This window comes from Acanthochromis polyacanthus, chromosome 11 (genome assembly GCF_021347895.1).
Source record: "Acanthochromis polyacanthus isolate Apoly-LR-REF ecotype Palm Island chromosome 11, KAUST_Apoly_ChrSc, whole genome shotgun sequence".
Taxonomy (NCBI): Eukaryota; Metazoa; Chordata; class Actinopteri; family Pomacentridae; genus Acanthochromis; species Acanthochromis polyacanthus.
In genome coordinates, this window is record NC_067123.1 from 1,928,929 (window position 1) to 1,956,751 (window position 27,823).

General features: G+C 45.3%; 1 protein-coding gene and 1 long non-coding RNA gene across 3 annotated transcripts; both read right to left on the bottom strand.

Annotated features, from left to right (window-relative positions):
• Positions 1-695: 695 nt before the first annotated feature.
• Positions 696-27,819, bottom strand: ppt1 (palmitoyl-protein thioesterase 1 (ceroid-lipofuscinosis, neuronal 1, infantile)). The gene is made up of 10 exons (XM_051955604.1): positions 27,729-27,819; positions 26,583-26,705; positions 22,882-22,991; positions 21,116-21,243; positions 20,123-20,193; positions 7,143-7,245; positions 6,983-7,073; positions 5,831-5,929; positions 5,086-5,157; positions 696-1,414 (listed from the first exon to the last, which is right to left on the bottom strand). Exons 2-10 carry the CDS (start codon positions 26,695-26,697, stop codon positions 1,292-1,294), a joined length of 912 nt encoding a protein of 303 aa, XP_051811564.1. The 5' UTR covers positions 26,698-26,705; positions 27,729-27,819; the 3' UTR covers positions 696-1,291.
• Positions 7,240-9,148, bottom strand: LOC127536124 (uncharacterized). Of its 2 annotated transcripts, none has more exons than XR_007945106.1 (3): positions 8,917-9,148; positions 7,447-7,488; positions 7,240-7,266 (listed from the first exon to the last, which is right to left on the bottom strand). It is a non-coding gene; the product is annotated as an uncharacterized LOC127536124 (long non-coding RNA). The 2 variants fall into 2 exon arrangements; XR_007945107.1 differs by lacking the exon at positions 7,447-7,488 and adding an exon at positions 8,780-8,819 and having other exon boundaries at positions 7,259-7,287.
• Positions 27,820-27,823: the final 4 nt, after the last annotated feature.

Consider the following 27,823-nt stretch of genomic DNA (forward strand, 5'->3'; position numbering starts at 1 on the left):
CTTTCATCCATATTTTACATGAAGAACCATTTTCAATACATTAAGGGCAGCTAGTTTAAACTTTACAGGACTTACGTAGTGACAACCCGATGCCAATGGTCCAGCGGTGACGTCTCTGTGTCTCTGATCCGATGGTCCCGTCTCTGGTTTTCTGGTTACAGACGCTGCTGCTTCTGCACATTTAAAAATGTCTGCACCCGAAACTCCACCACGTCCAAAGAAGCATCTTTGATCTCATGGAATGTTCATCCATTGGCTCTGCTTCTGTTTGTTTTTGAACTCTCTAACATTTACAAGCTGTTCAGTTCTGCCAGAGTAGTTCAAAAATGACACAATAAACACTTTGACTTCTAGTGAACACACTGAGGTTTGCTAATTACCAAATAAGGTCAAAACATCCTCACCAATGTAAGTAATGCATTTTTAGCACATTTTAGTTAATTGGTACCTTTTTCCCCTCACCAGTAAGGCCAGGAAGATCCAAACAAGTTCAACTGGTGGACATCGGGCCTTCACTAGTTCACCTGTACGCCGTAATATGCTGTCTGCAGTTAAAGACCACCATTTAGACAAAACGGACATTTTTTACATCTTAGCTCTTTCTGTTCTATTTTTATGTTAACATTTTTGCATTCGTAGAATTTCCTTTGAAATAAAAACTCTTTTGAAAACAGAAATTTGCTCATTAGTCGAGACCTTTTTCTTGGCGTCTTTATTGGGAGAAATGCATAATATGTACAGCAGCATCATTTTACAGTAAAATTATTTATTTTAGGTTTCTGTGTAGGTTCTCATTCATCTAGGTCATGGTTATCCAAAGTAGTTTAAATCAATCCACTGGACTTTAAGAAAGTTCCTTGAAGACGTTTCACCTCTCATCCAAAAGGCCTCTTCAGTTCACTGAAGAACTGAAGAAGCCTTTTCTTATTCTAAAACCTTTAAAAAAAACTATATTTGTGCCAACAGTTTGACCTGGTCAGAGCAGGTGACATTTAAAATGACATGAACAGCCCAGTGGTGGTAGTACAGCAGTAAGCTAATATGCTAACAACCTGTGGTGGTAGTACAGCAGTAAGCTAACATGCTAACAACCTGTGGTGGTAGTACAGCAGTAAGCTAACATGCTAACAACCTGATCATATTAATACGGCATCACAGAACAAGAAGTGATCAGTGCAAAAGGAAGGAATCATGTGCTGTCTGCACATCTGCTCCACTTTACCATAACCTCCATTAAATCAAGTGCAGCTAAGAAAAGGTACAATGTTGAAATAATCCATGCAGACGTGTTCTAGCGTAAGAAAGGCAGCAGGTTGGCATCGAACCACTCTCTGGTAAACTGCAGGTGGTCGCCCTCAGAGGCCAGAAAAACCAGCTTTCCAGCTTTGTCCATCGCTGCCAGGCCCAGCCGGTCCTGCACAGACACACAAGAATATCTTCAGTGTGGTTTAGAAGCTACGGGTTCAGAACACTGCAACACGTTTAAGAAAAAACATCTGTACAACTACCACAACCAGCAGCCTGCACTGCAGAAACTCCAAATCTTACCTCGTCCGTTTGTCTTATTTTTAGTCAAAATGTCTCATCTCACTTGATTTAAGATAAACTCATTGACCAAAGACATTTCAGCAAAAGGAGGGACTTGTTGTTAAACATCTTCAGTCAAACAATGTTGAAATGATCTGGTTTTAACCATAGGTGAAAGTAAGCCGGAACGGTCCGGAACTGCGTTCCAGCAAAAGATCTGGTGGCGGTACGCCGCTCTTCCACCGGTATCTATGGGTACAATTGTTACGCCGCAACATGTGCCGCTCGGCTACCTGCTGCTATCGACCGGAGTTCACTCAGCAGTAATGAGTAGTGAGTGCGCATGCGTGTCTACTTCCGTAACACAGCGATTGTTATGGCCAGTAGCAGCCAATAGCAAATAGGTGTGCTTGATTTATTGCACTGGGACATTTTCCACAACTAGTCAATAGACGTCAATAAGCGCCGCTTGCGCCGGGACGGGGGCGAGCAATAAATTACGCCTGAAATTCCACACGTTCTTGTGATTGGCTGAAAAACTTTCAACAGGATTTACAATGGTTAGCATCAACGGACATACAGTGTTGCCAACTTAGCGACTTTCTTGCTAAATCTAGCGACTTTCTAGTGACTTCTTTTTTGTCAAAAGCGACTAGCGACAAATCTAGCGACTCTTTCTGCTGTTTTGGAAACTCTGACAGGAAAAGTGGGATCATTCTGCAGTTACTGTCCTCAACAAGCAGCAGGTGCTGCTGTGAGCTTCTCTCCGTCCCAAAGCACAGGCTGTCAGTCCAGTAACCCTGCAGCAGACCCAGTGTCTGATCACTCCGTGGGGCGCATGCGCAAAGTCACTACAGATCCCATCCAGACTTACGGATCGGGATATAAATGAAAATGTTTCTTCACTGTCATACTAAAATAAACCACAGCATTTAGCCTCTAGTTCAAAAACATATTGTGGGTGTTTTATACTCACTTTTTGGTCTCTTCCACAACGTTGATTACAATTACATGCAAACTAGGGAATATGCAAATTAGGCGATGACGTCATTTAGCGACTTTTAGGACAGCCAATAGCGACTTTCCTTACTGAGGAGTTGGCAACACTACGGACATAATGGTAATAGTTCCGGCAAGAATTTAAAACTACTTTCACCCCTGGTTTTAACCCTCATGTCATCCTGTCGGTCCAAATGACTCGTTTTAAAGTTCAAAAATGTGGAAAAAAATAAATTATTTTCACAGTGAAAACTTCCACATTTTCAAAATTTTTGAACATTTTTTGGAGGAAAAAAGAAATGTTAAAAAAAATGTTAAGAACATTCGGGGGGAAAAAAATAACCAAAATCCAGTGAGAACAAACGTTCACTTTCATAGACACACAGAGGGCTTGTCTCTGCTCTAAGCACTGTCATTCATACTGGCAGCTCAGTTTAGAATGCGTTATTAAGCTTGTTCATTGCAGCATTGAGTTGACTCGTTCATCGATGCTCTACTGATTTTGTGCCACACTACTGAAGCTTTTCTGTTTCGCCAAAAAGAAGCTTAAAAGCGTTATTCATTATTACCTGCACTGTAACCCAGCAATGACGATCAGATCTAGAAGCATACAAACCTGAGTAACGGTCGGTATCAATACAGTTAGATACCCAATATCAAAAATACTTGAAACACAAGTAAAAGTTTAGAAGTTTTACTGAAATATATGGAATCACTTTAGATATTTTTAGAATTTTTTTGGAAAATTTTTATTCATTTTTTGAAAATATTTCCAAAATTATTCTTGCCAAATTTGGGTGATTTTTCTAAAATAAAACTTTTAAAGGAATCTTTTAAGGAATTATTGGAATTTTCCTCCTGGAGGTTTTGCAAATTTTCAGAAATTTTGGGAATTTTTTTGCTGAATTTTAGGATTTTTTTCAGACAAGGAAACAATATTTTTTGGTGACCATAAATGAAAACAGCAGCAGAGTTATTTTAATGAGTCAAAGTAAAACACACTTTGTTAGAAATAAATAACAAAGAAAGGCAGAAATGCAGCCGTTAAACTAAAATAAAAACTTCACGTGTGAGAAATGACGCTTCCCTCTGATCCACTGTGAGCACTGGGTTTGGACAGACAGCTTTTATTTTGTGTAACAGACAACATCTTTTTAAGCCAAAATATGGATAAATTATGAGCAATTCTACAATTTCATTTAGCAGATTGAACATCAAATGGAAGCTGTAAAAGCATCTGAAGCTAGACGTGATGCTGAAGACCGATAAGGACACAAACCAATGAGCTGCTGTGTTCTCCAGCACCCCATGCTGTTATCAGGGAGCTCATTGTCTTCACTTTTCCTCTTTGTTCTGTTATTTAGGAGCAGCCGACCACATGTGGCTGATCTGAGGACTGTGTTTGTGTAAATGAGACTGTCTGACATGAGAAACACCACAAACTAAGTTTCTGGTGCAGTTTCCAACCCTCCTGTTGTCTTCATTTACAGCCACTAAAAATGTTGTTTCCTGTCTGAAAAAAATTAGCAAAAACAATCCCCAAGTTTATGAAAACCTGGAAAACCTTCAGGAAGAAAATTAAAGTAACTCCTTAAAAGATTCCCTTAAAAAAATAAAAAAAAATAATATATATATATATATATATATATATATATATATACCCTAAATTTGGCAAGAAAATTCTTGGAAGTATTGTCAAAAAATGAGTAAAAATCTTCCAAAAAATCCCCAAAATATCTAAAGTGATTCCATATACCGGGCTTTCCAAAAGTTCTGTTACACGGTTTCATGATCTTTAGAGACGTTTACATGTCGGAGTGAAAAATTCCATTAAATAAACTGAAAGTTCTACCTTATAGGCAGGTGTCCTTAATACAATTTTTTTCTCCGGTGAAGTTGTATCAAGATGGAAGTCAAAAGAGTTGAGATATCTGCTCTCCTTTGTGCTGAACATCAGCTGGATGACCGTCCACAGAGAGGCTAAAGAATGGTGAAGATCTTTCAGTGATCTTTCAAGAATGGTAAAGACCTGAAAGATCTTCACCATTCTTTAGCCTCTCTGTGGACGGTCATCCGGCTGATGTTCAGCATGAAGGAGAGCAGATATCTCAACTCTTTTGACTTCCATCTTGATACAACTTCACCGGAGAAAAAAATTTGCATTAAGGACACCTACCTATAAGGTAGAACTTTCAGTTTATTTAATGGAATTTTTCACTCCAACATGTAAACGTCTCTAAAGATCATGAAACCGAGTGTAACAGAACTTTTGGAAAGCCCGGTATATCAGTAAAGCTTTCATTTTCTTTAAGAACATTCACACTTTTTTTCGGGGAATGTTGTTAAGAAATTTTATTTCAAACAAAAAATGTTCAAAAAATTCCCAAAAATGTTGAAAATGTGGACACCACAGATTCAGAGTGAAAATCTATTTTTTAAATCCCATTTTCAAAGTGGAGGACGACAGCAGGTTAAAACCAGCTGCTTCTACATGCAGAGGTCTGAAAAGTGAAGGACCAAAACAGGAACACGTTTGTGATGAGAACATACAGCTCTGACCTCCTTGTAGAGAAGACTCTCCTGCAGCGTCTCCGTCTCTTTGGCCTGGCCGGTCTTCAGGAAGCCGAACCACTGCGACAAAACACGGTTCTTTTAGTTCTGGAAGCTGCACATGATGACCTTTTTAAATCCAACAACGAAGAAGTCGGGTTTGTGAAGTCTAAGTTTTGGTCATTTTCAGTCATTTTAATGTTTTTTTTTGGTCATTTTCAATCTTTTCTGTGTTTTTGTTTTTTGTCTTTTTCAATCCATTTTCATAGTTTTTTTTGTCTCATTTTAATCCTTTTGTTGTTTGTTGTCCCATTGTTTGTGAGAACCCAGACCCATTTTTCTTTAAAGGACTTAACGAGTTAAGATCAGACATAAAAATTTACAAGGAACAGACTTTGGCGCTCAAAGTGTTTGTTACACTGGTGTCACCGTGGGTTCTTATGGGTTCATCTCTTTGTGTTGTTTAATTTTCAATCTTTTTGTCTCATTTTTGTCTTTTTCAATCATTTTGTCGTCTCATTTCATGTCATTTTCAATCTATTTTTCTTATTTTTTGTCTCATTTTCTGTCACTAATCTCTTTTTGTTTTTTGCCTCATTTTTCATTATTTTCAATCCATTTTTGTTGTTTTTTGTCTCATTTTTTGTCATTTTAATCTTGTTTTTTGTCTCATTGTTTGTTATTTTAATCTTTTTGTTGTTTTTTGTCCCATTGTTTGTTATTTTAATCTCTTTTTGTTGTTTTTTTTGTTTACCTCAGAAACCACCGGGTCCACCACAGAGTCCTGCAGGAACTTGACCATGACAAACTTCTCCAGCCGCTGAAGGTTCTTCTTGTACGTCTCGTTAACAGCCTTTGGATGGAAAAAAAGGGAAACAAGCTGGTTATAGAGACGTAACTGTGTAAAAGTGCAGCAGGATTAGAAATGAAAGCAGAACATTCAGTGAAACACTGTAAAAGCACAGACAGGTGTTTGTGTTGCATTTAGTGTCCTTAACGAGCTCACATTTCTAGTCGTTCTACTCGGAGTTCTTCAGATCTCAGTTTGTCAGAAAAGCATGATAAGTGGACTGAAAGAAATTTATCTCAGAAAGTAGCTAAAATTTCTCAAAAAGATTGATAAAACATAAATGCTGTTCACTGGTTAGTTAGCCTGTTGGAGCTAACGAAAGCGTCTCTGAGTTTAACTGAAAGCTCAAATATTTGTTGTTCTTTGATCAGAAAGCTTTGACACCATTAAAATGCTTCCCGTTTGTTTTCTGTTTCAGCTGCAGCTCATTCTATCACATTTACACTCACTGACCACTTTATTAGGTACACTTTGCTCTGTCACTTTCATTCTGCTTTTGTTGTTTTTGTCTCATTTTTGTTGCTTTTGTCAATTTTTTCAGGAGTTTCAATCTCTTTTTTGTTGTTTTTTTGTCCCATTTGTTTTGTCATTTTCAATCTTTCTTGTTTTTTGTCAATTTTTTTGTCAGTTTTAACTATTTTTGTGATTTTTTTCTCATTTTCAATCTTTTTTTTGTCCCATTCGTTTTCAGTCTTTTTTGTTGTTTTTGTCTCATTTTCTGTCACGTTCATTCTCTTTTGTTTTTGCCTCATTTTTCGTTATTTTTACTCTATTTTTGTTGTTTTCAATCTTTTTTGTCTTTTTGTTTTTGTCTCATTTTTGTTATTTTAATCTTTTTGTTGTTTTCTCATTTTCAATCTCTTTTTTTGTCCCATTTGTTTTGTCATTTTCTCTCTCTCTTGTTTTTTGGCTATTTTTTGTCACATTTTTTCTCATTTTCAATCTATTTTGTTATTTTTTTCCTTCTCTTTCTGTTGCTTCTTGTGGCGTACAGAGTCAGCTCTACTTGTAAACCCTCCACAGGTGTAAACCAGGCGTGCTGGTGGACGGACTGACCCTCTCCTGGTTGATGTCGGCCAGAAACAGGCTGTGCTTCTTGTACAGGTCGTCGTTGAGCGGGTCGTGCCAGTACTGGGCCTGGACCAGGCTGAGGACCACAAACAGACGGTCAGTTAGCGAGAACTCGGCATCTACAGCCCTCTGCCGCTGAACTTACTGTTTCTGGATCATGTCGGAGTACGCCCCGCTGTTCAGAGCTTTACGGATCAGATCGCAGATGTGGGAGCTCTCACCGGGACACCTGGGCAGCCCGTACACACCTGAGGACGACACACACACACCTGAGGACGACGCACACACACCTGAGGACGACACACACACACACCTGAGGACGACACACACACACACCTGAGGACGACGCACACACACCTGAGGACGACACACACACACACCTGAGGACGACACACACACACACCTGAGGACGACACACACACACACCTGAGGACGACACACACACACACCTGAGGACGACGCACACACACCTGAGGACGACGCACACACACCTGAGGACGACGCACACACACACCTGAGGACGACGCACACACACCTGAGGACGACGCACACACACCTGAGGACGACGCACACACACCTGAGGACGACGCACACACACCTGAGGACGACGCACACACACCTGAGGACGACGCACACACACCTGAGGACGACACACACACACCTGAGGACGACACACACACACCTGAGGACGACACACACACACCTGAGGACGACACACACACACCTGAGGACGACACACACACACACCTGAGGACGACACACACACACCTGAGGACGACACACACACACACCTGAGGACGACACACACACACACCTGAGGACGACACACACACACCTGAGGACGACACACACACACACCTGAGGACGACACACACACACCTGAGGACGACACACACACACACCTGAGGACGACACACACACACACCTGAGGACGACACACACACACACCTGAGGACGACACACACACACACCTGAGGACGACACACACACACCTGAGGACGACACACACACCTGAGGACGACACACACACACACCTGAGGACGACACACACACACACCTGAGGACGACACACACACACACCTGAGGACGACACACACACACACCTGAGGACGACGCACACACCTGAGGACGACGCACACACCTGAGGACGACGCACACACCTGAGGACGACGCACACACCTGAGGACGACGCACACACACCTGAGGACGACACACACACACACCTGAGGACGACACACACACACACCTGAGGACGACACACACACCTGAGGACGACACACACACACCTGAGGACGACACACACACCTGAGGACGACACACACACACCTGAGGACGACACACACACCTGAGGACGACACACACACCTGAGGACGACACACACACACCTGAGGACGACACACACACCTGAGGACGACACACACACCTGAGGACGACACACACACACCTGAGGACGACACACACACCTGAGGACGACGCACACACCTGAGGACGACACACACACCTGAGGACGACGCACACACACACCTGAGGACGACGCACACACCTGAGGACGACGCACACACACACCTGAGGACGACGCACACACCTGAGGACGACACACACACACCTGAGGACGACGCACACACACACACCTGAGGACGACGCACACACACACACCTGAGGACGACACACACACACCTGAGGACGACGCACACACCTGAGGACGACGCACACACACACCTGAGGACGACGCACACACCTGAGGACGACACACACACACACCTGAGGACGACACACACACACCTGAGGACGACACACACACACCTGAGGACGACACACACACCTGAGGACGACGCACACACACCTGAGGACGACGCACACACACCTGAGGACGACGCACACACACCTGAGGACGACACACACACGACACACACACACACCTGAGGACGACGCACACACACCTGAGGACGACACACACACACCTGAGGACGACACACACACACCTGAGGACGACACACACACACCTGAGGACGACACACACACCTGAGGACGACACACACACACCTGAGGACGACACACACACACCTGAGGACGACACACACACCTGAGGACGACACACACACACCTGAGGACGACGCACACACACCTGAGGACGACACACACACGACACGCACACACCGGACGACGCACACACACCTGAGGACGACGCACACACACCTGAGGACGACACACACACACCTGAGGACGACACACACACACCTGAGGACGACACACACACACCTGAGGACGACACACACACCTGAGGACGACACACACACCTGAGGACGACACACACACCTGAGGACGACACACACACACCTGAGGACGACACACACACACCTGAGGACGACACACACACACCTGAGGACGACACACACACCTGAGGACGACACACACACCTGAGGACGACACACACACACCTGAGGACGACACACACACACCTGAGGACGACACACACACACACCTGAGGACGACACACACACACACCTGAGGACGACACACACACACCTGAGGACGACACACACACACACCTGAGGACCTGAGGACGACACACACACACCTGAGGACGACACACACACACCTGAGGACGACACACACACACCTGAGGACGACACACACACACCTGAGGACGACACACACACACCTGAGGACGACACACACACACCTGAGGACGACACACACACACCTGAGGACGACACACACACACCTGAGGACGACACACACACACACCTGAGGACGACACACACACACCTGAGGACGACACACACACACACCTGAGGACGACACACACACACCTGAGGACGACACACACACACACCTGAGGACGACACACACACCTGAGGACGACACACACACACACCTGAGGACGACACACACACCTGAGGACGACACACACACACACCTGAGGACGACACACACACACACCTGAGGACGACACACACACACACCTGAGGACGACACACACACACACCTGAGGACGACGCACACACCTGAGGACGACACACACACGACACACACACACCTGAGGACGACACACACACACACCTGAGGACGACACACACACCTGAGGACGACACACACACCTGAGGACGACACACACACCTGAGGACGACACACACACACACCTGAGGACGACGCACACACACACACCTGAGGACGACGCACACACCTGAGGACGACACACACACACACACACCTGAGGACGACACACACACACACACCTGAGGACGACGCACACACCTGAGGACGACACACACACCTGAGGACGACACACACACACCTGAGGACGACGCACACACCTGAGGACGACACACACACACACCTGAGGACGACGCACACACACACCTGAGGACGACGCACACACACCTGAGGACGACACACACACCTGAGGACGACACACACACACACCTGAGGACGACGCACACACCTGAGGACGACACACACACCTGAGGACGACACACACACACCTGAGGACGACGCACACACCTGAGGACGACACACACACACACCTGAGGACGACGCACACACCTGAGGACGACACACACACACCTGAGGACGACGCACACACCTGAGGACGACACACCACACACCTGAGGACGACGCACACACCTGAGGACGACACACACACACCTGAGGACGACACACACACCTGAGGACGACACACACACACCTGAGGACGACACACACACCTGAGGACGACACACACACCTGAGGACGACACACACACACCTGAGGACGACACACACACCTGAGGACGACACACACACCTGAGGACGACACACACACACCTGAGGACGACACACACACCTGAGGACGACGCACACACCTGAGGACGACACACACACCTGAGGACGACGCACACACACCTGAGGACGACACACACACACACCTGAGGACGACACACACACCTGAGGACGACACACACACACACCTGAGGACGACACACACACACACCTGAGGACGACACACACACACCTGAGGACGACACACACACACACCTGAGGACGACACACACACCTGAGGACGACACACACACACACCTGAGGACGACACACACACACACCTGAGGACGACACACACACACCTGAGGACGACACACACACACACCTGAGGACGACACACACACCTGAGGACGACACACACACACACCTGAGGACGACACACACACCTGAGGACGACACACACACACACCTGAGGACGACACACACACACACCTGAGGACGACACACACACACACCTGAGGACGACGCACACACCTGAGGACGACACACACACGACACACACACACACCTGAGGACGACACACACACACACCTGAGGACGACGCACACACCTGAGGACGACACACACACCTGAGGACGACACACACACCTGAGGACGACACACACACACACCTGAGGACGACGCACACACACACCTGAGGACGACGCACACACACACACCTGAGGACGACGCACACACCTGAGGACGACACACACACACCTGAGGACGACGCACACACCTGAGGACGACACACACACACCTGAGGACGACACACACACCTGAGGACGACACACACACCTGAGGACGACACACACACACCTGAGGACGACACACACCACCTGAGGACGACACAACACCTGAGGACGACGCACACACCTGAGGACGACACACACACACCTGAGGACGACGCACACACACCTGAGGACGACACACACACACCTGAGGACGACACACACACCTGAGGACGACACACACACACCTGAGGACGACACACACACCTGAGGACGACACACACACACCTGAGGACGACACACACACCTGAGGACGACACACACACCTGAGGACGACACACACACACCTGAGGACGACACACACACCTGAGGACGACACACACACCTGAGGACGACACACACACACCTGAGGACGACACACACACCTGAGGACGACGCACACACCTGAGGACGACACACACACCTGAGGACGACGCACACACACCTGAGGACGACACACACACACCTGAGGACGACACACACACACCTGAGGACGACACACACACCTGAGGACGACACACACACACCTGAGGACGACACACACACCTGAGGACGACACACACACACCTGAGGACGACACACACACCTGAGGACGACACACACACCTGAGGACGACACACACACACCTGAGGACGACACACACACCTGAGGACGACACACACACCTGAGGACGACACACACACACCTGAGGACGACACACACACCTGAGGACGACGCACACACCTGAGGACGACACACACACCTGAGGACGACGCACACACACCTGAGGACGACACACACACACCTGAGGACGACACACACACACACCTGAGGACGACACACACACCTGAGGACGACACACACACACACCTGAGGACGACACACACACACACCTGAGGACGACACACACACACCTGAGGACGACACACACACACCTGAGGACGACACACACACACACCTGAGGACGACACACACACCTGAGGACGACACACACACACACCTGAGGACGACACACACACCTGAGGACGACACACACACACACCTGAGGACGACACACACACACACCTGAGGACGACACACACACACACCTGAGGACGACGCACACACCTGAGGACGACACACACACGACACACACACACACCTGAGGACGACACACACACACACCTGAGGACGACACACACACCTGAGGACGACACACACACCTGAGGACGACACACACACCTGAGGACGACACACACACACACCTGAGGACGACGCACACACACACCTGAGGACGACGCACACACACACACCTGAGGACGACGCACACACCTGAGGACGACACACACACACACACACCTGAGGACGACGCACACACCTGAGGACGACACACACACCTGAGGACGACACACACACACCTGAGGACGACGCACACACCTGAGGACGACGCACACACCTGAGGACGACGCACACACACCTGAGGACGACGCACACACCTGAGGACGACACACACACACCTGAGGACGACGCACACACCTGAGGACGACACACACACACACCTGAGGACGACACACACACCTGAGGACGACACACACACACCTGAGGACGACACACACACCTGAGGACGACACACACACACCTGAGGACGACACACACACCTGAGGACGACACACACACCTGAGGACGACACACACACACCTGAGGACGACACACACACCTGAGGACGACACACACACCTGAGGACGACACACACACACCTGAGGACGACACACACACCTGAGGACGACGCACACACCTGAGGACGACACACACACCTGAGGACGACGCACACACACACCTGAGGACGACGCACACACACACCTGAGGACGACGCACACACACACCTGAGGACGACGCACACACCTGAGGACGACACACACACACCTGAGGACGACGCACACACACACACCTGAGGACGACACACACACACCTGAGGACGACACACACACCTGAGGACGACACACACACACCTGAGGACGACACACACACACCTGAGGACGACACACACACCTGAGGACGACACACACACCTGAGGACGACACACACACACCTGAGGACGACACACACACACCTGAGGACGACACACACACCTGAGGACGACACACACACACCTGAGGACGACGCACACACACCTGAGGACGACACACACACGACACGCACACACACCTGAGGACGACGCACACACACCTGAGGACGACGCACACACACCTGAGGACGACACACACACACCTGAGGACGACACACACACACCTGAGGACGACACACACACCTGAGGACGACACACACACACCTGAGGACGACACACACACACCTGAGGACGACACACACACCTGAGGACGACACACACACACCTGAGGACGACACACACACACCTGAGGACGACACACACACACACCTGAGGACGACACACACACACACCTGAGGACGACACACACACACCTGAGGACGACACACACACACCTGAGGACGACACACACACACCTGAGGACGACACACACACCTGAGGACGACACACACACACCTGAGGACGACGCACACACACCTGAGGACGACACACACACGACACACACACACACCTGAGGACGACGCACACACACCTGAGGACGACACACACACACCTGAGGACGACACACACACACCTGAGGACGACACACACACACCTGAGGACGACACACACACCTGAGGACGACACACACACACCTGAGGACGACACACACACACCTGAGGACGACACACACACACCTGAGGACGACACACACACCTGAGGACGACACACACACACCTGAGGACGACGCACACACACCTGAGGACGACACACACACGACACGCACACACACCTGAGGACGACGCACACACACCTGAGGACGACGCACACACACCTGAGGACGACACACACACACCTGAGGACGACACACACACCTGAGGACGACACACACACACCTGAGGACGACACACACACACCTGAGGACGACACACACACCTGAGGACGACACACCACACCTGAGGACGACACACACACACCTGAGGACGACACACACACACCTGAGGACGACACACACACACCTGAGGACGACACACACACACACCTGAGGACGACACACACACACCTGAGGACGACACACACACACCTGAGGACGACACACACACACCTGAGGACGACACACACACACCTGAGGACGACACACACACCTGAGGACGACACACACACACCTGAGGACGACACACACACCTGAGGACGACACACACACACCTGAGGACGACACACACACACCTGAGGACGACACACACACACACCTGAGGACGACACACACACACACCTGAGGACGACACACACACACACCTGAGGACGACACACACACACACCTGAGGACGACACACACACACACCTGAGGACGACGCACACACCTGAGGACGACACACACACCTGAGGACGACACACACACGACACACACACACACCTGAGGACGACACACACACACACCTGAGGACGACACACACACCTGAGGACGACACACACACACACCTGAGGACGACGCACACACACACACCTGAGGACGACGCACACACCTGAGGACGACACACACACACACACACCTGAGGACGACACACACACACACACACCTGAGGACGACACACACACACCTGAGGACGACACACACACCTGAGGACGACACACACACACCTGAGGACGACACACACACACCTGAGGACGACACACACACCTGAGGACGACACACACACACCTGAGGACGACGCACACACACCTGAGGACGACGCACACACACGACACGCACACACACCTGAGGACGACGCACACACACCTGAGGACGACGCACACACACCTGAGGACGACACACACACACCTGAGGACGACACACACACCTGAGGACGACACACACACACCTGAGGACGACACACACACACCTGAGGACGACACACACACCTGAGGACGACACACACACCTGAGGACGACACACACACACCTGAGGACGACACACACACACCTGAGGACGACACACACACACCTGAGGACGACACACACACACACCTGAGGACGACACACACACACCTGAGGACGACACACACACACCTGAGGACGACACACACACACCTGAGGACGACACACACACACCTGAGGACGACACACACACCTGAGGACGACACACACACCTGAGGACGACACACACACACCTGAGGACGACACACACACCTGAGGACGACACACACACACCTGAGGACGACACACACACACCTGAGGACGACACACACACACACCTGAGGACGACACACACACACACCTGAGGACGACACACACACACACCTGAGGACGACACACACACACACCTGAGGACGACACACACACACACCTGAGGACGACGCACACACCTGAGGACGACACACACACCTGAGGACGACACACACACGACACACACACACACCTGAGGACGACACACACACACACCTGAGGACGACACACACACCTGAGGACGACACACACACACACCTGAGGACGACGCACACACACACACCTGAGGACGACGCACACACCTGAGGACGACACACACACACACACACCTGAGGACGACACACACACACACCTGAGGACGACGCACACACCTGAGGACGACACACACACCTGAGGACGACACACACACGACACACACACACACCTGAGGACGACACACACACACCTGAGGACGACACACACACACCTGAGGACGACACACACACACACCTGAGGACGACACACACACACACCTGAGGACGACACACACACCTGAGGACGACACACACACACACCTGAGGACGACACACACACACACCTGAGGACGACACACACACACACCTGAGGACGACACACACACACACCTGAGGACGACACACACACCTGAGGACGACACACACACACACCTGAGGACGACACACACACACACCTGAGGACGACACACACACACACCTGAGGACGACACACACACACACCTGAGGACGACACACACACCTGAGGACGACACACACACCTGAGGACGACACACACACGACACACACACACACCTGAGGACGACACACACACACACCTGAGGACGACACACACACCTGAGGACGACACACACACACACCTGAGGACGACGCACACACACACACCTGAGGACGACGCACACACCTGAGGACGACACACACACACACACACCTGAGGACGACACACACACACACACACCTGAGGACGACGCACACACCTGAGGACGACACACACACACCTGAGGACGACGCACACACACCTGAGGACGACACACACACCTGAGGACGACACACACACACCTGAGGACGACACACACACCTGAGGACGACACACACACACCTGAGGACGACGCACACACCTGAGGACGACACGCACACACCTGAGGACGACACGCACACACCTGAGGACGACACACACACACCTGAGGACGACACACACACCTGAGGACGACACACACACACCTGAGGACGACACACACACACCTGAGGACGACGCACACACCTGAGGACGACACACACACCTGAGGACGACGCACACACCTGAGGACGATGCACACACCTGAGGACGACGCACACACACCTGAGGACGACACACACACCTGAGGACGACGCACACACACCTGAGGACGACGCACACACCTGAGGACGACGCACACACCTGAGGACGACACACACACACCTGAGGACGACGCACACACCTGAGGACGACACACACACCTGAGGACGACGCACACACACCTGAGGACGACGCACACACCTGAGGACGACGCACACACCTGAGGACGACACACACACACCTGAGGACGACACACACACCTGAGGACGACACACACACCTGAGGACGACACACACACACCTGAGGACGACACACACACCTGAGGACGACACACACACCTGAGGACGACACACACACACCTGAGGACGACACACACACCTGAGGACGACACACACACCTGAGGACGACACACACACACCTGAGGACGACACACACACCTGAGGACGACACACACACCTGAGGACGACACACACACACCTGAGGACGACACACACACCTGAGGACGACGCACACACCTGAGGACGACGCACACACCTGAGGACGACGCACACACCTGAGGACGACACACACACACCTGAGGACGACACACACACCTGAGGACGACGCACACACACCTGAGGACGACGCACACACCTGAGGACGACGCACACACCTGAGGACGACGCACACACCTGAGGACGACACACACACACCTGAGGACGACGCACACACCTGAGGACGACACACACACCTGAGGACGACGCACACACACCTGAGGACGACGCACACACCTGAGGACGACGCACACACCTGAGGACGACACACACACACCTGAGGACGACGCACACACCTGAGGACGACACACACACACACCTGAGGACGACACACACACCTGAGGACGACACACACACACCTGAGGACGACACACACACCTGAGGACGACACACACACCTGAGGACGACACACACACACCTGAGGACGACACACACACCTGAGGACGACACACACACCTGAGGACGACACACACACACCTGAGGACGACACACACACCTGAGGACGACACACACACCTGAGGACGACACACACACACCTGAGGACGACACACACACCTGAGGACGACGCACACACCTGAGGACGACGCACACACCTGAGGACGACACACACACACCTGAGGACGACACACACACCTGAGGACGACACACACACACCTGAGGACGACGCACACACACCTGAGGACGACACACACACACCTGAGGACGACACACACACCTGAGGACGACACACACACACCTGAGGACGACGCACACACCTGAGGACGACACACACACCTGAGGACGACACACACACCTGAGGACGACACACACACCTGAGGACGACACACACACACCTGAGGACGACACACACACCTGAGGACGACACACACACACCTGAGGACGACGCGCACACACACACACCTGAGGACGACACACACACACCTGAGGACGACACACACACCTGAGGACGACACACACACACCTGAGGACGACACACACACGACACACACACACACCTGAGGACGACACACACACACACCTGAGGACGACACACACACACCTGAGGACGACACACACACACCTGAGGACGACACACACACACACACCTGAGGACGAGACACACACACCTGAGGACGACACACACACCTGAGGACGACACACTCACACACACCTGAGGACGACACACACACACCTGAGGACGACACACACACACCTGAGGACGACACACACACACCTGAGGACGACACACACACCTGAGGACGACACACACACACCTGAGGACGACACACACACACCTGAGGACGACACACACACACCTGAGGACGACACACACACACCTGGTTCAAAGCAATGACACCAACAGGAATAATAGCAGAGCTCACAGAAAAGAACTGATTTTATTTATTTATCTTATATTCTGTTTTAACTCAGCGTTAAACATTATAATTTGGTTTTATTTGGTCTGCAGCTGAACAAGGACCAGAAAAGTCTGGAATCTAGAATTGAATCTTGAAAGAAAAGAAGGAAACTCGGGAAGAACGTGGAACAGAAGAAGCTCAAATGTAGTAAAACTTACTCCAAATAAATTAGAAGAAGAAAAGTCAGAGAAATGGAAAAAACAAGTGGAACGCAAGAAAAACAGAAGGTAAAACAGCAAGTGACGACAGCAGCAGCAATAAGTCAAATAAATGCAAAAATATGTCAATAAAGGGTAAAAGAGAACAAAATAAACAGATCATTTTTGATCTTTTTCTTGTTTTTGTCTCCTATTTTGTCATGTTCACTGTTTTTGAACTGTGAAAAAGTTAAAACTAACTAGACAATGAATATATTCATATAAAATAAAAGAAGAATAGATAACATCACACAAAAGCAAACCTTTAAGTTCTTGAAGCGCTAAAAAAACTCTGTGTGCTGATGAAGAACATCAGGATGAAGGTCAAAAGCTCCAGGAAGCCACTGAACAGACCATTGGAGGGATTTCTGTTTCTAATTAAACTGCTCGACAGGTTTTACTGTGGTGTAAGAAAACTTCTGATACTCCTTCAGCATCACTGCCAGCAGTGCTTCTCTTCTTTTCTATGCTCGTTTTATTGTAGCTGACTTATTTCATTTCATTTTTTAGTAAAGTATTGCACTTATTACCTTTCTGTTCCTGTTTTTAGAGCACATGAATTTCTATCTGATCTCATCAAACTTTATTCATCTCGAGGGAAATTCTTGTCCAGATAAAAAGTTTACCTAGAGCCTGTGTTCGTTGATTTATTTTGATCATATCTGCAGCAGAAAGGAAGGCGGCTGATCAGATAAACTGGTGGTAGAATTAATCAGTTGTTGGTTTTGTTCTTTTATTGGGAACGAGTGACGATAATAAACGTTTAAAATGTCACCAGAATGTCTTTTGAAAAGCTAGCTTCACATGGTAGAGAGTTTCGGTTTGTTTTAGTGTCAGCTCTGCTCAGGAACATGTGGATCTGTGGGTTTTACTTCCTCACCTTGGTGCTGGCCGCCCACAGAGATCAGAGTTTTCATGGGAGGGGAGGGACATCTCTGAGCCACAGCTCTCCTGGAAACAGCAGCAAGCAGAAAACAGCCGACAATGAAGCTCACACATCATTACATCAATTATACCTATTTAGACATAACATTATGAAGCATTTCTAAAGATATTTTTGCTTGGTATATCAAATACTTTATGAGATAACTGTGGTGTTAAATTACCTGTTAACACACATGTTATTTATAAGCCTTTTTTACTGTTCTTTTCTATATGTATCAATAGAATGACAATGAAGACATATGGACAAAGATAACTGATAAACAATACCCCTGTACTGTACTACTATACCATATATGTACCATATGCTGTACTGTATTATATATACTGTATTATAGATGTACTATACCATATATGGACCATGTACTGTACTGTATTATATATACTGTATTATACATGTACTATACCATATATGGACCATGTACTGTACTGTACTATATATACTGTATTCTACATGTACTATATTATATATGTACCATATGTTATACTGTATTATATATACATGTACTATATTATATATGTACCATATGTTATACTGTACTATATATACATGTACTATATTATATATGTACCATATGTTATACTGTACTATATATACATGTACTATATTATATATGTACCATATGTTATACTGTACTATATATACATGTGCTGTACTGTACTACTATACCATATATGGACCATATGCTGTACTGTATTATATTTGTACTATACACTACAGATGTCTGTCCACTGATAGAATACTAGATTACTGAAGTAACTGATAGAATACTGGATTACTGAAGTAACTGGATTACTAAACGGATGGACAGCTGCAGCCGTAGTTGTGTCACTTTATGTCCACTCAGGTTTTAAATCAGTATTTTCTGTCGTTTTTCAGACTAATCTACTGAGTATTCATTCGTCTGACGTCCAGACCGGAGCGACCTACAGGAACTGGGCGCCCTGAGAGAAGCCCATGGCGTTGAATCCCTCCTTCAGCCGGGCGTCCTGAGCCAGCTGGCTGCAGACCAGAGACACCTGCTGGTTCACGTCCATGAAGAAGCCGTTCTCCGTGTCCTGCAGGAGGGCAGACATGAAACGCAGCACGATGAAAGGAAGACAACGAGGTCCAAGCAGGACGGATCAAAGCTGCTCCTCCATGAATATCAACTCTTTTTCTGATGAAACTCCAGCGTCTGCTGCTGCAAATGTCACAGAAAAGGAGCGCTCACTTCATCCGTCGTGACATTCTTCACTAAACGTCACATTTCCACCAGAACTGGGAGTTTGTTGGAGACCAGAAGCTTCCACTGGAGCTTCACAGAAACAGAATTTACTCTCATTTATTTCTGGTTATATTTTGCTGGAGAAACATTATATGGATTAGAAACGCAATTAACGATCATTTCCACTGCTAATTTATCCATCCTTTAGATTTTTAGTCCGACACAAAGTATTTTAAAAAAGACAAAAAACAACCACAGACAGAAAGTAAGAGGAGGAGACATAAAAGTCACCAGAAAGATTCAAAATAGTCACAAAAATACACAAAATAGATAACAATTACAGACAAAATGATAAAAAAGACAAAAAATAATCAAAAAAAGACAAAAAAAAACAACCACAGACAGAAAGTAAGAGGAGACAAAAAAGTAACAAAAAGATTCAAAATAGTCACAAAAATACACAAAATAGATAACAATTACAGACAAAATGATCAAAAAAAGACAAAAAACAAAGAAAGAAAAACAAAAACATGAGTACAAAAAGAAGAAAAAGAGAAGGCACACAACAGCAAAAAAAGGACAAAATTCATATTAAAAAATGTGACAAAGGTCCTAAAACAATGTGCAAATGTAATGAGTGTGTAGTTTTAGAATACATCTTTATACACGTGATATTTAATCTTTTTTCTGCACTTTGATTGTGCTGTATGCACACAATGAGTGAATTCACCGTCACTGAGGGAAAACTAACGATCAATTCATTGTTCAGAAGAGAATGAATTTAACAGATTTCCATGAACTGCTGCAGTTCAAACACTGATAAAATATTAATAATATAGAAGTAAACTCATGATAAATCACAGAAAAGCTTTACAAAGTGACATCCTGATCATTTTGGTGTTGAGGTGAAGTGCAGACGATAAAACGACTTTAACGCTCCAGCTGTCTTCATTTAGGGGCACCAAAAATATAGTTTCTGTGTCTGAAAAAAATCAAAAAATTCAGCAAAAAAATTCTGAAAATTTGCAAAACCTTCAGGAAGAAAATTGCAATAATTCTTTAAAAGTTTCTCTTTAAAGTTTAATTACAAAAAGTAAAAAGTCCCCCAAATTTGGCAAGAAAAGTCTTGTAAATACTTTAAAAAAAATGAGTAAAAATCTTCCAAAAAATCCTAAAAATATCTAAAATGATTCCATATGTATCAATAAAACTTCTAATATTTTCTTTAATGCCATTCATAAAAAAAAATCAACCAAAATCCAGCGAATTTCGCTGGATTTTGGTTGTTTTTTTTTAATGAATGTCATTAAAGAAACACTTTTATATTTATTTTTCTCCACCAAAAAATGTTCAAAAATTTCCCAAAAATATTGAGAATGTGGACATCAGAAGTTTCACTGTGAAAATAGATTTTTTTTCCCCACATTTTCAAACTTTAAAACGGGTTATTTTGACCCGTAGGACGACACGAGGGTTAACGATCAGATACCTGCACCACGTTCTTCCCGATCATCAGCGACAGAACGTAGATTCCAGGGATCTCCTCCTCGATCATCTTCTTTATGGCCCCCATGCTCAGCGGGTTGCAGCAGCTGTCACCTGGAGGACACATCCATTTTATTTCATTATCATTTAGAGACTAAAACGGGAACATTTCCACATCAGTACAAACTGCTCTACCTCTGTCACTGCTCACACATGCAGACCACTAATGTGCAGTAACTGTTCCAACCTCATGTAAACATCTTCTTAAAACAAAAACATCTTCTGTCTATAATGTTCTCTGCGTTTCCATTCATTCTGTACTGCCTTTATAGTTTTTTTCTCCCTGGAGCTGCTGTAACGGTGAACTTTCCCCACTGTGGGATCAGTAAAGTTTATCTTCTCTAAACAGGTCATCTGCGTTGGTTCTGGGGAGTTTCAGCCTCAAGTTTGGAGCTTTAAGATGCAGCAAAATACCAACAAAGACACTGAAGAAGAAGAACGATAGCAGGTAAATGATGCTGGACGCAAAAGAAAGTGTGTGGTTATTTATTTATGTTTAACAGAATTATGTCCACTCAGTAGAACAGAGGCATCAAATTCATCTTAGTTCAGTCCAAAAACAATGAAAACCAGAGAAAATAGTACAAAAACCAGACAGAAAATGACAAAAAAATGACACAAAAAATGATACAAAAGTCACAAAGCAACAAAAAAATGGACAAATGACAAAAACGAGACAAAAACAAAACAAATAAAGCGAAACAAAACAACAAAAATAAGACAAAAATGCAAGTGAGACAAAAAGGAAACACAAAACGACAAAAATGAGACAAGTCTGCCAAAAAAAACGACAAAAAAAGGAAAACTATTACAAAACGAGACACCAAAATGGCAAAAAATGAGACACAACATGAAACAAAACAAAAAGAGACAAAAACAATACAAAAACAAGACAAACGCCAAAAACGAGACAAGAAATGACAAAAGTCAGAAACAAAACAACCAAAAAAGGACAAACACAAGTGAGAAAACAAAAAACGAGAAAAATACGAGACTAACAACAAGTCAGTTAAAAACAACAAAAAACAGACAAAATAAAACAAAAACGAGACACAAAACGACAAAAAATTGAGAAATGACAAGAAACAACAAAAAAGAGATAAAAAAGACAAAAAAGTAAGAAAGCAACAAAAAAAGAAACAAACGACAAAAATGAGACAAGAAATGACAAAAGTGAGAAACAAAACAAGTGAGATAAAAAACACAAAACGACAACAACGAGAAACAAAACGACAAAGACTGAGACAAACAACACAAAACAAAAAAGAGAAAAAAATTACAAAAAAGTTAGAAAGTGACAAAAAAATGGGACAAGTGACAAAAGTCAGACAAAAAAGACCAAAAAAAACAACAAAAACAATACAAAATATTACAAAATTGAGACACAAAATGACAAGAACTTTACCAAAAGACATGAAATGAAACAAAAAAAAGAGACAAAAAATTAGAAAGTGACAAAAAAACACAGGAATGACAAAAGCGAGAAACGACCAAAAAATGAGCAAACAAGTGAGAAAAAAAAACAAAACGACAAAACCTGAGACAAACGACACGAACCAAAAAAAAATAAAAAATTTGACAAAAAAGTGAGAAACTGACAAAAAAATGACACAAGCGACAAAAGTCAGACAAAAAAGACCAAAATAAACAAAAACAATACAAAATTTTACAAAAATGAGACACAAAACAACAAGAAACAAAAAGACAAAAAAGTTAGAAAACAGCAAAAAACGAGACAAGAAATGACAAAAAATAGGAAACAAAGCAACCACAAATGAGAAAAAAAAAACGTGAAATGACAGAAATCAGAAACACAAACGACAAAAACTGAGACAAATGACAAGTCAAATAAAAAAAGACCAAAAAAACAAGACAAAATATTACAAAAATGAAACAAAACGACAAACGCGAGAAACAAAATGACAAAGAATTTGATAAAAAGCGACAAAAAATAGAAAAATGATAAAAATGACAAAAAATGTAAAAAACTGCAACAAAATATTTCAGTTTATCACTTTTATTGCCCTCTAAAGTCCACATCTTAAAGCATTAATAATTACTGTTTTCCAGGTTATCTGTGGCTGCCTGCTAGCTTAGCTGCTAGCGTAGCATTAGCCTCTGTGAGAGAAGCTAACTTCCTGGTTTACATTTGTTGTTCAGTTTTTTCAGTTTTGCAGAGAGGAGCTGATCAGACCTGAAGTAGAGCATTTAATTTACCAATAAAAAGACAGATAATAAGAAAAATGCCAAATATCGCCCGCAATAATCGACCAGGACGATAATCGGTTTATCCCTGGACAGGAGGAAGTTTATCCTAAACAGGACAGCAGTGAAAGAAGGAGAAAGAATCATTTACTATTAAAGGATATTTATAGATGTATTATAGGTTTTATTAACTTTTACTAACCCTCCTGCTGTCTTCATTTACAGGCAACTAAAAATATTGTTTCCTGTTCTGAAAACAAATCCAAACATTCAACAAAAAACTCCCCAGATTTCAGAAAATTTTCAAAAACTTTCAGGAAGAAAATTCCAATAATTCCTTAAAGTTTCCCTTCAAAGTTTTATTTTAAAAAAATCCCTAAATTTGGCAAGAACATTCTTGTAAATGTTTTCAAAAAATGAGTAAAAATCTTGCAAAAAAAATCCTAAAAATATCTGAAGTGATTACATATATATCTGTAATACTTCTAACATTTTCTTAAAGAAACTTTTTTTTCCACCAAAAAATGTTCAAAAATTTCCCAAAAATGTTGAAAATGTGGACATCAGAAGTTTCACTGTGAAAATTTCTTTTAATGACATTTTCAAACTTTAAAACGACAGGAGGGTGAAGTAAAGCTCCTTAAACAGTATTAACCTTACAAGTTTACACCTTGACATGAAATGATCTTTTATTGTAAACCACGGTCCAAAAAGCCAAAGTTAAATGGATTAAATGTTGAAAATCAGTAAAAACCCTTTTAACAGGCTCCGTATATAAAGTCAGATCGATGCTTTGATGCCGTGGGAGCGACGCCGGTGAAGCAGAAGAGAAAGTGGCTTTTCTTTTTCACTTCCACAGCTGCTGTTAAAGCCACAGCGGTTATCTCACGTTACACTCAGGTTTGTGTTTACTAGAAGCCAATCAGGCAGCTTTAAAACTTTTATTTCTGCCAGAAACCGATCGAAAACAGGATCTCCTCATCGTTCTAAGATCACAGAACTCAGAAACGTCAGCGGAGAAAACAGCATCAGCGGCTTTAGTGTCTCTAAAACTCCAGTGATTGTTTGTTAGCGGCTCCAGATTGACTCATTGTGTCGAGAAAAGCTGTTAAAGAAAACAAAAATATTTAAATCTGTGGGAATATGTTTGTAGAAAAAGATCTATTTATTCATTTTTATGTATTTTATTAAATGGATTAAATGGAGTTTGGGTTTAAAAGCTTTAAAACATCAGATGGGGACAAATTAACAGAAAAACATGGCTCTGTTTTGCATTTTATTTGTGTTTTGTGATATTTTAACTTCAGCTTAAATGATGAAATAACCTTTGAATCAGGAGAGTCAAACTGATCTTAGTCCATATTATCCACATCCAGTCCAGTCTGATCTCCAGTGGACCAGTAAAACAAGCAGAATAACCTCTAAATAACCACAACTCACCCATGCCATGCCACAGCACCAGAGGAACAGTCCCGTTGTTGGAGCCAGAAACTGGGCTGGAGGCAGCGAGGAGGACTGGACCGGCCAGGAGGAAACACAGGAGGACCGCCGCCATCCTCAACCCTGGAAAACACCATCACATGTTTATCTTCTGTCTTTATTCTGGAGAATTTTACCAACCAGGAGCGTCGTTAAAAGTCTGATTTGGTCTAAAACACAAAGATAAAAAAACAAAACTGGAAAACCTTCAACCAGAAATTATTCTTTTGTGCTTAAAAATGACTTAAATAACTATTAAAATAATTATTTCACAAAAATTCACCGTTGGTTATTTAAAAAACAATATCTGTGTAATTAACCTAAAACTGGAAATAGATAAAAACAACACAGAAAACATGGAATAAAAATGCTACCATTGATGTGGAAGCTGAGCCAATCAGTACCTATTATTGATCACTGTGGAGCAGAAAACTGGAGAAGAGAAGGTTGATTTTTCAAACATTTTGAATCCCAGACGTCCTCCCGTTCTGGAATGATCCATGTGAGATAAATTTCTACTCAGAGATGGGACTTTCCATGACTGCTTCTTTATTATTTTATTGTTAAGCACTGTGTTATATAAAGAAAGTTTATTATATTTTATTATTCTGAATGCTGTTTACTTTTGAAGCCTTGCTTTGTTGTTGAACTCTTATATTTAAAATCGTTGTTGGTTATTCTCTTTGTTTTTGCAAATAATTTGTATAAATATAAACTAATTGGAAACACACAATAAAAACTTCTACACAGATACAGGTAAAACCTGTTTTACCACAGTGTAGGTAAAACCAAAAAAATAAGGTTTAACATGTCAGCAAAGCTTCCCGCTCAAGAAACCGTGTCACATCAACAAAATAACAAATAATGAACATTTAAACTACACTCGAACACGATAGAAACACTTTAGTTCGTCGTGAGGTTAGCTCCAACAAGCTAACTAACAAATAAACACACCAATTAAATCAACTAGTTTTAAAGACTTTACTAGCCCTATTATGCCATGACGTACATCGGAATTCCATTCGTATTTTTAAAACAGCACAATTTTAACGCAAACGGCATAAATAACGTTTAAAAGCTTATAAACGCCAGAAACGCATTACTCACCGGTGCTGTTCTTCCTGCTTGTCCGTCGGTCCCCTTGTCACATGATAATGTTTAGAGCCAGTAGCCAATCAGATAAGAAGGAGGAGGTGGCATCC